The sequence below is a fragment of the Condylura cristata genome, unplaced genomic scaffold (genome assembly GCF_000260355.1).
Source record: "Condylura cristata isolate star-nosed mole 26May11 unplaced genomic scaffold, ConCri1.0 scaffold00012, whole genome shotgun sequence".
NCBI classification, from domain to species: Eukaryota; Metazoa; Chordata; class Mammalia; order Eulipotyphla; family Talpidae; genus Condylura; species Condylura cristata.
In genome coordinates, this window is record NW_004567113.1 from 52,619,836 (window position 1) to 52,637,856 (window position 18,021).

The 18,021-nt window shown below is 45.2% G+C and overlaps 1 protein-coding gene across 4 annotated transcripts in view; it reads right to left on the minus strand.

The window, feature by feature from the left end:
- Positions 1–16,311, minus strand: part of CPEB2 (cytoplasmic polyadenylation element binding protein 2) — a 57,109-nt gene extending 40,798 nt beyond the window's left edge. For 2 of the 4 annotated variants that reach the window (XM_004681398.2, XM_004681397.2), the window contains exons 1-3: positions 16,030–16,311; positions 15,206–15,295; positions 7,583–7,673 (exon numbers count right to left, since the gene is read on the minus strand). In XM_004681398.2, coding sequence (XP_004681455.1) covers positions 7,583–7,673; positions 15,206–15,295; positions 16,030–16,251 — 403 coding nt within the window. In that variant the 5' untranslated portion in view covers positions 16,252–16,311. The remainder of the gene's footprint in view (positions 1–7,582; positions 7,674–15,205; positions 15,296–16,029) is intronic. The other 2 variants (XM_004681402.2, XM_004681400.2) reach the window with 1 other exon arrangement.
- Positions 16,312–18,021: the final 1,710 nt, after the last annotated feature.

Below are 18,021 nucleotides of genomic sequence, written 5' to 3' on the forward strand. Positions count from 1 at the left end.
ATCGGGACAAAGAATTGGAGAGGATCACAGGAGGCCCCTTGACAAAGTCCGCAAGCTGTGGGCAGGGACAGCGAGGGTGACAGCAGGCAGAGCAGCGGCAGCTGGGGACACCGAGCCCCATGCACCTGCGTGTCTGGGGAGACCTTAAGCAACAAGGCACGCACTGCAGCAGACACCAGGGAGGCTCGTGCGTGTGATGAGCAGCTTTGGCCCACTGAGGGGAGGTGGGGGTGCTCCTGGAAGGCTGACACCTACGTGGTAGCTCTTGAAGGACTCCCACGCACGGCGCCGCAAGTCCCACCTGGCTGGCCAACTAGTTCACAGCCCCAACTAGCGAAGGAGCTCGCAGTCACCATTTCTGTGTCTCATCTATAAAAGTGAATGGACAGCAAAGGCTTTGACAAAAGCCTCAGCCTGACACTAAAGAAGAAAACCAAACACAGTGAAAAGAGAAGTTAGAAGAAGCTACCGAGACAGCACGAGGACCTGGAAAAATCACCTTCAGACGCGGTAACACACAGGTTAAAGGTAAATACTCCCAAAGAACAAAAGCAAGGAGTAACAGGCAATTTCCATAATTTTTTAAAAGAAGGTCTCAAATGTTCTTCAGAGAAATTGTTTTAAATAATCAACAGGAGTCCAAAAGTAAGAGATGAGGCAATCTCTCCAAAAGCTAACACAATGAAAAGTAGAAAAGCAGCTGATGAGCAGAGAAGTTTAATACTCGATTAATGCACTTCCAGAAAGAGGAAATGCAAATATCAACAGAGAAAATGCTATCAAAGAAATACCAAAATTCCCCAAGAGCTGAGGGAAATAAATCTCTAAATTAAAAGGGACCAAAGAAGGTAGAGAGCAAGAAATACGAGTTAGGTGGACCAGTGGCGGGCTGCACGGGTGGACGGAGGTCAGGCAACATCCCTTCTACAACCGGAAGGCTCTCATCGCATGAAGACGGAGTTTCGGTGCCACGGCTATGAGCACAATCCTAAAATGTTCCAGAAAGATTAAAAACACAAAACACGCAATCATTCACACAAACGAACCGGCTTCGGAATGCACAGCGATGCTTCCAACATGCTGCACAATCACCTGCTGCTCCCCGCCCGCCATCGCCTCGCACGGGGAGAGCAGCATGTCCCGTTTGAAGGATGGCGTTGTAAGACGGGCACCATACGCCAAGGTCTCAGCCGTGAAAGAAGAGGCTGTGGAGATCAGGGTGTGGTTCCCAGGAGAAAGGAATTCCCAGGGTCACAGCGGCCCAACATGACAGTTATGAGGGTTTCAAGAAAGCAGCCTTCAAGATGGAACAACATCCATCTAGTGGACGAATTAGTGCCAAGGACTTATAAAACTTACAAAGCAGTGAGACAATGACTGATTCCAAGAGAAAGGTACAAGGAAAGACGTCACGGCACCAAACAGGAGGCACACCTAGCTGTATCATTTAGCCGAGCCTGGCAATACGCCCGAGCTCTGCGCAGCAGCCCGCGTCAGACTGGGGGGCGGGGCTGGCGGGCACGCCAAAGCAGAGCATCAGGGACAACGCCCCACAGCCAGCAGTGAGGGAGGCGGCTGCCGAGGGCCGAGCTGTCAGAGCTCAGGCCCAGCGCGTCTGCGCCCATGTGCACGCGGCCGTCCATCCAAGTACACCGACTAGCTCCTTTTTTCAGTCAGGTTGAAGGAAGGGTAAATGTGTGAATATTGCAAATACTTTAAATTTATTCACAGAAAAAGGTTAGAAAACTTATATACAAAAGTAACAAATGTGGTTATTTCAGTTGGTAGGGCTATTCAAAATTCTAAAACTTTTCTGTTAACTTTTCCAAGTTTCCTTAAATGAATACACACTACATTTTATAATAAGGAAAGGAACACTTCAAAAGAGGTTCCCATATTCCAGAGAGAAAAACATCAACTGCAGAGTCTGAGATACATTTTAAATACTAAAAACCTTAGGCTCCTGACGACCTTTTATCAAAGCAAGCACAATATAAAAAATATTCTTCCACTACTTCATTTTCAATTTAAAAATAAAAGAGCCCATACGTAAGGTCTTAAGGGAGATGCTTTGTGGTGAACAACTGGCTTGTAAATGCTTACGTGCTCTAAATGAATATGGTTTTAAGAGAATGCGCCGTTTTGTTCTGACAGGTTTTAATTTTTAAAAAAGAAATTGCAGCCTGTAAGTAACTCAAACTTGCTGAGCAACCCACAACTGCTTAGAAAAAACTCAACACGCCCTTCAATTTGATAATCCTGTGACGATTAAGACACTACCTAAACGTGAGTGAGCAATCTCCACCCGTGATGCGACCTCTCGAACAAGTTTTCTAGAACAGAAACTTCTCACCCACGTTTTCAAGGCTCCGGGCCCACTGCGGCCTCCGACAGGCAGGACCGGGGCCCTGCGGAGACAGGGAGCAGCTGCGTCCTGTGGACCGCACCGGTGCCCGCTGCTCCGGGCCGCCTCCGGGAAGGGCGCGCTCTCGAGGGCAGGAGCTCTTCCTTCCCATCCGAGACCAGGGCTCCGCGGGAAGCAGAGCTCAGTGAGCACGGGGCCAGGCTGCGCCCATCTGCTTGCCCTTTCTAGACCTAGAGGGAAGGTCTTATTGACAAAGTGATCCCCACTTTTATTTTTTGACAGTGTAATAGTGATTTTCATCTACTTTTTTTTTTGGCACTTGAGAAAATACTAACTCCAGGAAATGAAGTGGGTGGAGAGGAGGGCCAGTTCTGAGAGCTGAAGCCCCTCCAGAGAGCTCTGCAAGCTAGCGGGCGCGGCTGTGGCCTCTGACTTCGTGGGTGGCGGCAAGGGGCTGCGCTCTGCAGCGTCCTCTCAAATGCTGGTAACCTCGCAGCAGCTGGAGCCGGCCAGCAGCCTCTGGGGGGGGGGGGGGGTGTCCGTCACCGCCTGGGCTCAGTTCAAAAGTTCTTAAGCTCAAAACATAAGATCTCCACCTGACTAAAGACTTTTAGAAAATTAGACTTTTAGAATTATTTTGGAAAATTATTCAAGTTATTTTGTGACTTTGTACTGCAAACTTCTATCAACTCAGGTGAAGACACCCAGAGGGCAGAGGAAAGCGGGGACAGAGCAGACTGGCTTGTGCAGCCGACCTGGTGCGCCCTAGGGAGCCCTGAGGGCCTCAGAGATGATCTGCCTTAATGACGATTCTTCAGGCATCTAAGAAAACAGCAGCATTAACAACCAGGCCATAAAGTGACCACTACACCGACACACACATGCCGAAGGCAGCCTGCGCGTGCGCCCCCAGGACCCGGCCCCTCTCCCCAGTCCCTTCTCTGGCCCTGGAACCTGGGTGAAGGCCGGGACTGACTGCGGAGCCACCCAGGCCTGTGATGGGAACTCTTCCCACAGCTTCCAATCAGCCTCGATGAGCTGAAATTATTTTCTTTTTATTTGCCCTTACACTTTGAAGAAGGGGTAAGCAATTTTTGTAAAAATGCTTACACAGTAAGGCCTTTCTGCAAATCCTGGGGGTGGGGAAGGAGGAGAGTTTAACAATGCTGTCTTGTTCCTTTGTTTAAAGGGGAATGAACAGACCCACACACAAAATCATCAGATTACTGAAGGTAGGTATACAAATACCAATCTGCACACAACCACAGCTGACAAGGCAGGATTTACTCTGACCATTACAAGAATCCGTATTTGTTCTCCTTTGAAAGGGAAAAAAAAGCTGCAAAGGATCAAGACTGCCATGAGGAACAGGGAGGCCACAGTGAGAAACCTCTGCTGCCCAAGGGGGCCGCTGGGGAGCGCCCCGCCGGCAAGGCTGTGCTGAGCCAGGCAGCAGCTCCTGGGCAGGTGAGGGCCGCAGGACAGGGCGCCCACGCCCCGCCAGGATGAGGCTGCCTCAGTTCCTCAGTGGCCCCCCCAGCCCCTGGCCAGTGTTACTCCCCGGCCTTCTGAGCTGCCTGGGCTTCAGGCTCAGCAGTTTCATGCCACGCCTAAACTCGGGGCTCCCTTGTATTTCCGCCCAAGTACCTTTCCTTCTCACTACAGCGAATCCTAGCTCCGCAGAGTCATCTGTACGCAGGAGTCCTCACCTAATGCAGGTGGCAGGACTTCTTGGAAACTCATCAAAACCACGAGCAACAAAAAGCCAGGTCCTCAGGTAGCACTGTCTTCAGTGTCGCTGGAAAGATTCCCTTTTCACTATCAATATTGTAACAAAATGATGCTGAGTGACGTGACTGTTACCAGGGACCTGCCAGGTCACTTACATCCACAGGGACAAGGAGCCTGCTTCACACAACACGCAGCTGGGCCAGGACCGGACACGAGAGGCTCACAACGCAGTCACAGCTCCACCTTTCGCCCTGCTTCTCATCGGCAGACCCCAAGGAGACCAGACTCTCCCCACCTGCTGTGCTAGACTGAAAAGCCTTAATGTGGAACTGTGGGGCTCCCTATTGACTTGCAGACACTACTGGGGAGTGGGAAAGCGGAAACAGCTCTAGGAGGACTTGGCCTTCATGGGCAAGGCGAGGTTCTTCTGTCCTTCGCCACTGACTGACTGGATTCCAGAGACCTCGTTCCCTTTAGCAAAGGGGAACTGAGTGCAAACTTAGCTTCTGCTTTTCTGCTAGGGAAGCTGGTCTCCACACTGGTCTCCAAGGACCCTTGCATCCTCACATCCACGTCTGAGAGCTCTTGGGGTGTCATTGCAACTGTGCTTGGACACTTCTGAGCTAGGTCAGGGAGACAGCGCTTCAAGGGCACTAGCGTCAAGTGGATGGTCCTTCCCCAGGGGCCAGCCAATTGCACTTAGAAGAAACCCCAACAGCCCTGAGGAGAGATCCTGTGGGTGTGGGTCAACTTCTCCTGCCAGCATGGTAGGGAGCCGTCTGGGAGCAGGGCCCACCAGACCCAGCTAAACCAGCACACGACTGACAGCAGGCTCAGTCTCGAGGCTATCGTACCTGATCCTCAGTCAGAACCCACCAGACAAACTGCTCTGCCTTTATTCAAATCCAGGGAAAGGGTGTGAGGTAATGTGCTTATTACTATCTGAAGTTGTTACATTTAGGGTAATTTTGTTACACAGTCATAGGTAACCTCTCAGCATTCAAGTTCACACAAAATTTTCTAGAAACTTTCAGTATCAATATAAAGGGAAACAGAAAATTCATTTTTAAAAAATGCCCTACAATTCCCTTCTTTTTCAATGGATGGCATAAGGAAGATGAAGCTTTTTTGGGGGAAATATTTTAAGAGAATTAATATTCATCTGATTTTTTTTTTTAAGATTTATTATTTGTGCATACAGAACTGGGGTACAGGCCAGAGGCTCAGGGGCGGTGAGAGGCTTCACCAGAGACAGAGTGGGGAGCAGAACAGGCAGATGGAGGAAGTACACTGCTGAGGGGAGCAGCGGGCGGGTCAGGAGAGGTCTGTCACGCCATGTGGTCACCTCCGGGGCAGGCGGGAATCGAACTCATGCGGAAGCGGCTTTACATTCTCAGTGCTGTGCTTTAACCGGCTGCGCCACCAGGGAGGGCCTCATCTGATTTTTTTATGTTTCAGAAAAAAATCTTTGTTAAACAGAGGATAATTTTTTCTGAGAGGATGAAACAGTGAGAGAGGAGAGATGGGAGAGGTTGAAGTACTGGCCTAGAAATCCGGGGGGAAATGGGGAACTCAGGACAGGTCTCCTCTCTCAGTCACCTCTAGGCCTAGTGTGGTAGAGAGACCAGAGGAGGCGCTTGAGGGCGCGTGACGCCGGCCGGCGGGCAGAGGACTGCTTCTAGTAACCAGAAGAGAAAACCAAGTGGCAGCTCGGGGCGTCCTGGCCATGCACACGGGTTCGTGAGGAACCCAGGCAGTGCAGTCTTCCCTTATCCTATGTAGACTTCTCAGACGAGCTTTCTTTTTACTCCCACAGTGAATGTGGAACATAAAATACTTCAACTCCAAGCAGAGCACTGTCACCATGACGACTCCCCACTTTCCATGGCCATGGGTAATCTTTCTAACAAAAGAATTTTTAATTCACTTGAGATTCCCCCCCCCACCCCCAACAATGGTCAACTTCCTCTTAGCCTTACGCTGCTTCCACTTTCTTTTCCAAAGATTCCTCTCTTGGTTTCCCTCCACTTTTACTATAACATAGCCAAGAAACAAGAAAAAAGAAAAACAGAGCCATTTAAGAATGCAACAGAGAAAGTTTTCTCTTAACATCTTCAAAAGACCTACAGAGAGAAGGCTGGGAAAAAGATCAACGGAAAACTCTGTTACCCTGGTAATAGTTAATGACAAGTTTATCTGCTATTATTGGTAAGAGCTTTCTTTTTAGAGATACCAAGACAGTAAACTGAGGGAATGTTCATGACCATGAAGTGCTGGCTTCAAGTCTCCAACAGTGGGCCCAAGACCAACGCCACAGGAAGGACCAGCACACGGTGACAGAGAACAATACTCCAGGGTATGGACACTCAAAACCTAGGTTGCTTTTGGAGACCTTCACCCCCACAGCCCCACTGAAAAGCATGTCTCTATGAATTTGTGAGAATTACCAGTCTCACTACATCAATGATCACTATGGACTTCTTGAGCTCCTTGAAAATAAGTTAGAAAGACAAGACACTCCTTTACAAGCAAAATTCAGACACAGAACAAAATGTTTAACTCTCTGGTCAGTACTGCCAACTTAGCCCTGAGCCACCACCCTGCTGCCAGCACTGAGGTTCTAGAAGGCTTTCATGCTAAATCTTGCCAGGGAGTTCTAATTTGGCTTTCTAAAATGAAACATGCAGTGTCTACAGAGCAACCATGGATTCAGTTCAGTGAAAGCTCCCACGCCAGCACCCCTCTTCAACCCCAAAGGCAGAAAGCATGCTGTGGTCCTCAGTGCCGGGGCCAGGTAACTCATGGTGGTGGGGCTGCGGTAACAGCGATCTCTCAGCACTTAAGGCCACAGTTTTCCGGGTTTCCACTGCTAATCTAAGTGAGCTCTACTGCATAAAGAAATGCAAGACCTTTACTAGCAGGCTACGCATACGCATGCTAGCGGGCCTTCTGCAGACAAGTCTAACAGTTACTCTAATATCCGAAGACCTCTGTGGCTGCCTATTGGTTTTCATTTGTCCCGATTTTTACAACAGGCTCTTCTCTACCTCAGAGAAGCTACTGTAAAATATTCTCTCCCAAACTATTAAGACATGACAATAGGAGGCATATAAAGAAGTTAACCTCAAAAAGTTGAGGTTGTTATTACCCCGATTTGGGCCCCAAGGAGCTTTTAAAAATATTTCCACATTTGACAGAGCTCTAGAAAAGTGACTAACACATACAATTATAGATCCATTTTTTACCCTTTGGTTACCTGTGAAGTCTCTCTAAACAGTGGCTTTTTTTTCCAAATTACAAGAGACAGATCTAAACTTCTGTATAAATCTAAACAATAAGCCGCAAAGGAAACAGTATGGCATTTCACAAAACCAAAACTACTTATTAATAAGGTAACACAGGTGCTTTTTAATCTTCATTTTCATATAAGTGGTAATAAGCACATTGGTGGACAGTAATTTTTTTTTTTTTTCTAAAATCACCTACCCTTTAGAGGATCATGCTCTGCTCTCATAATATCAATGAGGGAATTTTCCAGAGAGTGCATATTCAAACTGTCATACATTCGACTTCGATCCTGAAAGAGAAGGAAAGAAAAACTCTATAATCTATGCAATATCTCAAAAAAAATGTACATCCAAAATTCTTTAAACAGGACATCTTACTGTTATTAATCAGCTTGTACCCAAAAATAATAGCAATAACTAAGGGTCTTATGCACTGGAGGACAACATATTTAATACAGTTAGCTCCAAAAAATTAAAAATAACCTTATTTCATTGGCAGTATTAAAGCAAGAAGCAAAAAAAAAAAAATATTTTTTATCATTCTTATACAGATTCTAGAAATGTTACATACACAGAAAGCATTTTCAGTTGTTATTTAACTTCTAAACTTTTTGTACATATTTAGGAAGACAGAAACTGGCAGTTGAAAAATAAGTATTTGAGGGGAGAGACTTGGTTCTGTTATTGCACCATACTTTAAACATCTATCAAACCATGCATGTTATTTGACTTATCCAAAATTTCCACAATGAATGCACAAAGATTAAAAACATGAAACACTAGCATCAGAACAAATATGAACACCCTGTAGCTCTTCAAATTCCTCACATTCATCTCCAATTTTAACGTACACCCTCCCTCCCCTCCAGCCTCCTACTAAAAAGGCAGGTGGGTGAGGAGGGGAGCCCCTGGTCTGGGGAAGTCCCCACCCTGTCCTTCTCAGAACAATGTGTGTGTGTTTACTTGCCTACTAGGGAGAATCTGAGTTTTGAACACTTATGAAGTGAAACTGCTTTCAGCTTAACACACAGTCAAGGTACTTGCAAACAGGGAACGACCACAGTGAGCGCTGGTCCTCGGCACCCAACTCCTCCAGGAGTCTTTTCCAAAGATACGTCAGCACTGACCCCACCCTGACAGAGCGCGCAAGCAAGAGCCGAGCGGAGCGCATGCATTTGTGCAAGTGTGGGTAGAGGTGGGTGCGGCGGGCGAGCTATTTTTCACTCTCAGAGAATGATTAACACAAAAAGAATAGAAAGAATCAGAAAAGTAGGGGGGAAGTCTCCACGGAAACCACAATTAGGTACTTCTTAATCTGGGTCCACGAGCTTCAACAAAACCCAAAAGCCTGAGGCCCACTGACACGCGGCACGTGTGTGCGCACGCACACTCACTCACTGGTTTATCAGTTTTCCACAGGGGCCCATAACCAGGTAAGATCCAGAACTAGTGTAAAACATAAGCCGCTTTCCTGAAAACACATTGATTTCTTCTACTTTGATGTTTAAATTGTGCTTTTTTGAGTTTAAGGCGAGGGAGCCAGAAACAGTACTGCAGACTAAGCAAGTTGCTGACAAGGAATTTAAAAGTGTGGAAAGTAACACTGGAGGATGAAAAGAATGCCTGGCCGGGCTCTCGCTCAGCCGCTGGCTCGGCACGCCTGGCTTACTCTGACTCGCAGGTGAGGAACACATGACACACCATTGAGAAAGGGCGGCTCTCTTCACGGTGACCCTGACTGACAGAGGGGCTCAGATAACCAGAGCTAAAAAGGTTCTCAAATGTGAGCCTCGGAGGCCTGCCGAGGGCTGGTAAACACCAGACCTGCAGGCCAGCACAGGGTCCGAGATTCAGCCCTTCCCCCAAGTCCGACGCTGAGGCTGCAGGCCCAGAGACCTCACTGGAGGGCCGCTGAGCGGTTGCATCTCCAGGGACTAAGCTTCCTTAGACTGGCTCCGTCCACAAAAACAGTGATGCCAGACAACTAAAGGTCTATTTTACAAATAACCCACTTTGAAATCCTAACCAAAACCGCTTCATAGACAGAATTAAAATGCAAGACTCCAGGTACTTTATAAGAAATGAAGAAAGCTAGAGACCAGCAAGTCCCTTGAGCAAGAGTGACAGTGTTTTTAGTAATCTATAAATTTTTATAATCTATAAATTTAGTAGTCTATAAATTTCACTATTCTTGGCTCATAACTAATTTATCTCTAATTAATGACTTTCCTGCCTCTTTCACTAAACTTTCAAGTTTTTCTAATTATAGAGTATCACTAGTTCTCAAATGTTTGCTGAATGACTACTGCTTTGCATCTCTACCATAAAAACTTTACAAAAATGTTGAGCTTCAGCTCTGCGGCCACTGGGAAGGATGATCAGGCTGATGCCACACGGAGGCAGCAGGCACTGCTGTGGTCTCGCTCTCTACTGGATTTCCGATCATGCAATGAAAGAGTAAGTGCCACTGTATTCCAAGGTTCAAGGCATATTTAAATAGAATGATAAAAACTGAACAACCAGGATAAAATTTATTCTTGCAAGGAGACTACCAATCTCAGCAGAGGGGCTTTATCACGCAGGTCCCAAGGGTGTATCAGACACACTTACTAGCTCACTCCCCCACCACAGGGAAAATGTGTACGGCTCTCTGGTTCAGGGTCATCTCCCAGAATGACATTTCTGACCTGAATCAGATTTTGCCCATTTCCAGCCACCTATGAGCCTACGTTGTGATGACAATCATCCCCACTCGCGGGTGTTTCCTACGTAACTTCTCACTCTTGCCCACTATCTCCACACCGATGAGTGCCACGTTCCTTTAGAGTACAGTGAAGTTAATGGAGGCATTCCACAAACACTGTCAATGGGGCACAGACAGCATTTTTGGGAAGAAGGGAAAAAATATAAGCAAGAATTGCAATAAATATCAGCGAGCACTCTTAGCTCAACTCTGCAGCTAGCCCAGAGCCGCAGACTCCAGGGTCTGCCTTTCCCAGCAGTGCTGCATGTATTTGTGCATAGTATCAGTGAGTTGCCCACTCTAAAGGGCCTGCTTTTTTTCCTATCAAGTCTTTCCTCGTCAAGCAAACTGACTTTCACAAAAAAAAGACAGCAAAGCCACTTAAACACGGAGCTTAGTTCCATTTGTAAAGCATCAGCTGCTCCCACATGACTTTTAAAGCACGAACACCAGGAGCTCATGCCATCTCAAAATTGCTTTCTATACTTACTGAAATCTACCGGTCCATAAGCAAAACTCCATAAGCAGAAAATTCCATGAAATAAAGCATGGGAATTAAAATAAGAGTTCTGAAAACAAAAACAAAAATCCGGTAATGAAACACTCAGAGTCTGCCTAAAAAGGGAACTGTGAAAAAAAACTGTATCCATGCAACTGCTATGGGTTTTAAAACTCCAGTGAGAATTCTGGAACTATGGTAAGTGACCATAAACCCAGCATTACTGGTCAGCATCATCAACTATGGAAAACCATAGCCACGTAGCTTACACTGGTACCAGCTAATGACTTTCAGAACAGCTAGGCATCTTCACAAAAATTAATTTCTGTAAGAAAAAGCTTACCCCCAATGCACTGTGAATATGAAAACTACCTGGCAAAGAGTGGGCTAACTGCAAAGTCTAACAACAATGAACAGGCCAATATCTGAACACTCAGGAGAGAAACGATTCTCTTACATCTAGACATCTGCTACAGAGACATGCAGAAGTGACAGTAAGATCCTAGAAAGATTTAAAATATCTATCTATATAAAGAACAAAGCGATATTAGGAAGAGAATGATGTGAGAAAAATTCATAAACACTGAATAAAAACAATATTAAATTAGCACAGCAAAAATACCTCAAACTTAATTAAAAGGACTTTTTAGGGGATGTTCTATCTCTGAAGAGACATACTTAAAGTCACATCACATAAAAAGTCACCAGAACATATGAAATGTTCTATATCAAAAGAAGTAACCAAAGGAAACACTTTTCTTCTTGACAAGGATATAGTCTCTGAAAGAAAGAGCTGAGTTTTAGCGCCACCCTATCCTCATATTAAAAGATGTATGAACCAGCTTCTGCCTAAATAGAAAGATGACCTTTGTCATTTGTTTATATACAGTTCTCTAATTTTTGCTTAAAAACAAAACAAAACAAAACAAAACAAGGTTGTACGAATGCTGTCCTCAAGTTCAGCTACTGACCCCAGGCTCCTGCCCATACAGCTGCGGCCACACCTGAGCCAACAGCGGCATGCCCCGCACTCGGCGGCCCCTCCGCCCCCCGGATTTCACGGCTGCAGAGAGCAGTGGTGCCCTCAACACAGCCCCAGTGGTCATTAGGAAAAGTCCTTTATGTGATACATATTTCTGCAATTCCTGTATTATTCTGAGCCTCAGCAGAGTGTGATGACGGTGACCATGAAAAAATAGATTGTTTGTAAAAGGCCCCAAGTGGCCTTGTGCCCACAAGGAAGGAGTAAAGAAAAATGGAAAGGCAAGTAGAAAATATTCGGTGTGAGAACGTCTTGCCTACAATCAGAGGACTGAACACCGGGCAGGACAGAGAGAGGAGCCCCACGCCCTCCTCCTCAGGTCTGAGGGTGTGCTGATGACAGGCGTCCCTGGAGCTGTGTGGTGTCAGAGTCAATGCTCTGTTAAATGAAAACTCGGCCTTGGTCCCTTACTGTAGATTTTTGGATGAGGCGAGTAAAGATGATCAAATTACAATCCCTTTCCGAGTCTGACCCTTTCGCATCATTTGAGTGTAGTAGTTTAGGTATTTCCTGATCTTCAGAGTCTCCAACTAATTCACAGTAGTTTATGTCACATAAACCCAAGAGCTACAGGCAGAACTTCCTTGAGGAAAAAAGTGTAGTACAGTGACGACGTCTCAGCCCCCAGGCGGGTGGCACCCGGCCCGGCGTGAACCTGCTGTGCTCACAGCACTGTGCCCACTGGACTGGTAATAACCTCGCTGCACTCTCGCACAGTGATGTAAAGTATTCACAAATTAATAAGAGACTGTAACATTAATGTCTAGTTGAAGATTCGATTTCAAGGTAATTTAGAATTCATACTCTTGAGTGTGATTTCTTAGAAGGGAGTTAGTTAATAGTGTTTTAAAGCAAGTATTTCTTAGTCTTAAGGACTAGGAATTAATTCTGACATTAGGACTTACTGTGAAAGTCAGAAATATATGTAACAATTTATACTTGTTTTTAAAAGTTTTAAATTTGAAGTTTTCCCAGGAAAAAGCTATTTCAAATAAGGAAATGCCAACTTAAAAATTTTTACATACAACTGAAATAAAAACCTACAAAACTGTTTCTTTCCTTTTACTGCATTACAAGTTCAGCTCTTGGTATCCATATACAAGACTTAAGATTTCAATTCTAGAACTTACTTGTTCATATCTAAATGTGAAATCAATTTGAAACTAAAGGAAATAGATGTTTTGAAATATTGTGCTAAATAAAGTTCAATAATAAAATACTATGCATGATAAAAGAATCATAAATGAATGTATGTGCTTGAGTGTTTTCTATTAATTTTAACTAGTCCAAATAGTAAGGACCTACCCAAAAGCTTAAGATATCAACAGCAATTTGAAACCGTTGCTGTACTTTGAAGAACCTCAACTGCAAATACCTCAACCTTTTATGGAAAGCTAAAAACACGGAACCAGTTTTGTACAGTAAGTACCCTTAGGGTACGCAAAGGAAACCTCAGCATTGCTCTTATGTCAGCTGGAAGGGCATACACTGTGGGCCCCGGCCCCACAAACCTGTGCACTCTGGGGAAAGGACAGACCAACTAGGAGGCCTTGCAAGGCCAAGCCAACGCCCTCCTTTCACAGGAGACCAGGACCAGGGAGGAAAGCCCATACCCGGGTCACCCAAAGTCACAGAGTCAATGAGGAAGAGGAACATCAGGTTTCACACCTTCTAGTTCACCTTAGTTTCCTTTAGCCACTTTCTTTGCCTTCATCCCATCCCATCTCTGGTTCAAAAGTCCTTAAAGAATGCCAATGCTTCGGCAGTTTACCAAACAAACAAACAAAAACTGTAAGCACAAAAATTCTTCTTCCGGACCCCCTAGCTCATGGCAGGGATACAAGCCCTGAAGCCCTGGTGCCCTGGGCCCTACGTGAGGCAGGCGGCCTTCAGTGCAGTGGCCAGCATGCTGCAGACCAGCCTGAACACGCCCCGTCCTCCTCCCCACTGCACGCTCCCTGGATTCCACCAGCTTGCTCTGCACGTGCTCCCGCCACAGGTCTTGAAAGCGGCCAGTCTGCCCTGCGTGTGCACCACGGTACCTCCCTTGCCCGCAGCATCCCCTTGCTTCTCCCTCACATGCTCTTTGCATGTCTTTTCCTCCCTAAAAACACGTCCCCTTGCCATCTTCAAAACAATTATTTTAAGTTTTCACTTTTAACACATGATCTCCGAGGAATTTAGGTTTTCAACTTGAATAACATAAAAGTGCTAGCACAGGCCCACCCTGGCGGTGCAGCGGGTTAAAGCACAGCGCTGAGAGGCTGAGCCCACTGCAGCAGGAATTGGATCCCCGCCCGGGGGGAGGTGACCCACATGGCTCGGCAGACCTCTCCTGACCCGCCCGCTGCTCCCCTTGGCAGTGTACTTCATCAATCTGCCTGTCTTGCTCCCTGCTCGGGCTTTGCTGAATCCTCTCACCGCCCCTGCACCTCTGGCCTGCACCCCAGTCCTGTATGAATAAGTAAATCTTAAAAAAAGCACTAGCATAAAGGAGCCAGAGTGGAGAAAAGAACAGGTAGATATGTGTAATCAGTTCATATTAACCAGGTGATAATTATACACTGCATGAGTAAGCTACTCGTTTCTAAGTGGAGGTCCTGGAAGGTCTCTGACATACAGGGAGGGCTTGTGTAAAACCCACTGCTAGTGGATTACTGCTAACTCCAGACTGGAATGAGATGTACACGTGTATAATTTATCTATCCAGTCCTTACTCATCACCACTAGGGAAAGGCCACAGCGCAGGGTGACAAGCCCGAGCGCAGCCTCTGCCACGCCCACAGCATGGCTCATGCACTCCAGCTCGGATCTGTGCTAAGGGAGCCTCACGTGTGAGGACTAAGTTTGCTATTTGACCACTAACAAGTCTCAGTCTCTGGCACTCAGTCTGCATTCAACATTAGTCTGCAGAGAGAGAGAAGGTTTTTTTAAATGCTTGAAAGCAACTGATTAAGAAACTCCCAGCTTCCATAGGAAACTGGTTCCTTAGAAGAAGCTAGTATCTGGAAGCGGTCACAAAAAATCAAGAATAAAGAAATACTATTACCATATGTTTTAGATGAAAGTGAGAAAACGGAAATGATGTAAGTTTTAAGAACTGTCGCTCAAAACAAATACAAGTATCATGATAAAAATTTACTAAAGATTCTGCAAAACATTAGCGAAATATGAAGTGGGGCATTAAGACAAGACTTTGAACCTAGCTGCAAGTAATTCTGAAGGCAGATGAAACCACCTCAGTTTGACGGATGCTTAAAGTTAGGTGCGAGTACGCAATTCGGGTATGCAATTCTTTTCCATATGCAAATTCATAATGTTTTGGAAAGGTAGTGATTACAAACTACTTCTGAATTTGGAAAGGAAGCATTTCATATTTCAATAGTTCAAGTGACACTTAGAAAATAAATTGCTCTAATGCGCTCTGACGTATGCTTCAGTGGGCATCAGCAAGAGCGAATCTTAAGTAAACCCTGTTCATAGTATAAATACTAAACTCCTGGCCAAAATCCTGAAGAACAGCCACGGTGCCGCCTACCTGGTCTATTCTGGAGGCTCCGGCTGCAGTGCACCAACTATCTTGGAGTGAATCTGAGCCCCAAGCTGGGAACTGCAAACTAGATCTCACCTTCAATAGCATAGAAGTTTTCATCAGAAATGAGCAGTTCTCCTCCCCATACCCACCCTCCCAAAAAGGACGAAAACAGAAAACAATCAAAGGTCTTTCTGCCTTGTATTTTTATTCCACCTTCTAAAGGTCTTAGAAAAAAATCCAATTCTAAATAGTCTTAAGAAACTTTATAAGCCTGGAAATCTCAACAAATTATTAAACGGCCTGAAAAAATGTCCAGCGATCATAACCATTCAGTCCACTTTTAGACAAAAGGTCACTGAGCCAGTGAAGGCAAATTTTAACTTAATGTGAAAGGCCCAAATACTCACGGCCCTTACCAAGCTCTACCAAGTATGCTGTAGTATACAGCAACCGGAACCAAATCTATGCATAATTATGAGTATTAAAAATTTCTGTTGTATTGCAGGAAAAACTCACGGGGGGGGGGTGTCAATGAGAGAGTACTCAAATAAGGCGTTTTCAGGGGTTGTCAATGAAAAGCTTCAAGCTGTATTTAAGAAAATACAGCTGGTTTTCTACAGGTGAAGCTTATTTGCTGTTAGTGTTTAGAAGATTCTTACAGTCTCAATTTTTCCTACATAGGTATTTTATCCTTTGATAGTTTAATCATATACCTAAAAACTAGAACATTTTTTGAATATACTGATTTTATCACATACTACCACCACCCAAACTACTCGACTGAAAGATGAGGATTAGAAGTAAAGCCACTTACATACCATTCTTACCTGTAAGGGTAAGAGTGTATTACTATTGTTGTCTGTTCTGAACACATTGTCTTCAATCCAAGACTTGGGAGTCAGTGATGGAGTGGAGCGAGTAAATTTCGGTGGTGCTATGACATTACCAGAAAACGGCTTCTTCAATGGCGAAATCTGGTTCATAGTTCCTGGCATGCCCATGTTTCCAGTCCTGCGATGATCTCTGCCATGCACCGCTCCCCACGACATGCTTCCAGTGCCCCAGCCACTGCTCTGGTGGTTGCTCCAAGGAGACTGTTTCAGAAGAGGCTGGGGAAACACAGGGATTTACACTGGAGGCATTTAAAGAGTTTCTAATTCAAGTTCATGTTTTAGAACTGAGCTAAAAACGTGTATGACCTTTAAAAATACAAAATACATCGGAGCCACGGAATATTCTGTGACCAGTTACAAAAAGTGATAGGCTTGAGATCTTGCTAGGTGAATTTTCATACTCTTGTCTACTTTGACCATAATAAATCAAGCAGCTATTTTAGGACAATCACTGAAATAGAACCATGCAGTGATGTTTTTCTCCTTCAGAGAGAACATGCAGGTGACAAAAATATTCAACTCTAAATTGAAATTAATTTTGAAGATTCCTGAATGGTGTCCTTAAAGCAACCACACTCTGCTAGGCACACAGCCAAGAATATGGCCTTTCCCAATTAAACGTCCCACTTACGACTGAAGTACTTAGACTAAGTTTTCTAAATAAGCTATACCACTGCAAAATGGGTAACGATCACATCTGGCGGATTCTGTTGCACAAATTAGACATGTAGGGGGGATAGGAACAGTACAGGACATGTCCTTTTATTTTTGTGTTATTTATTCATCTGAACTAATTTATTTCCGCTTTTGTGTAGGGTTTTTGTTTTCATTCCACTTAATCACCCACGAACTATTAAGCAATTATCTGATGCAACCCATAGGTGGATCCACTCAAGATAAACAACTAGATGCTTTGATTAGTCTATTAGACATCTTAGTATTACAAGACTACAGTAAGTTCATTCATTTTCAAAAGTAAGTTATAGTCTAAACTACAACCAAAGCAAAAAAAGTTAAGTCATCAAAGAATGGAAAACCCACCAAGAGACTAAATTCTAGGTTTTTCAAAAGTCTGAGCTGCCAGCCATAGGATGCTCAGTAAACTTACTACATTTCAGTAGTTTTGTGCTGATATCTAACCAAAGAACTGTGGCCCATTCAGCCACCAGTCAATAACCTAACACTCTTGACAAACCTGCTTCTTACAAGACCATTACAAAACAAACAGCTGAGCTGCACTATTTTTAAAACATATTTGAGTGCTAGTGTAATCACGAATATAGCCTTCTCTTCCCCCTCCACACAGCTCCAAAAAAGCACAGCTAAGGGACCATGGGCGCACCACTCCATTCTTGAGGCCCTTACTTTCCTCCTGAGTGTCCAAAGTTCGCCTCCAGCGATCGACAATTCCACAGGACAGCTGTGCACCGCTTGCGTGCTCCTGCCTGACCCAACTTCTGACAAAAAGTGGCTTCCAGCTAAACTCGGACACCGGCATCTGGCCTTCTAATACTCTGTATTCTGGCTTAAGAGTGGGAAATACCTGGCCATAAGTAAAAGCCTGCCACACAGAAGACAGCTGTTGCTCAAGATGAGGCAGGTCACGGAAGAACAGGACATTATTTCAAAACCCCTATGTGCAATCTATGTAGGCCAAGGTCTCCTTTTCAGGCATAAACCAGCGATTCCACAAGGGCTGTTAACTGTTACTCTGACTAAATAAACTGTTACTCAGGTTTAGCTTAAATGGTATTCACCTTCAAAAAAGGCCGCCCTCTGAAAACTTGAACTGGTCAATGGAAAAAGTGAAGGAGGACGCAAGCACGGGTTCGGGTGCCGTCTGGGCGTCTCTCAACCCCCCAGGAGGGAGCCGCACTCCGCGGCTACAGCCCACAAGCGCGGATCTTGCCTGGTCCTCACTGAGCC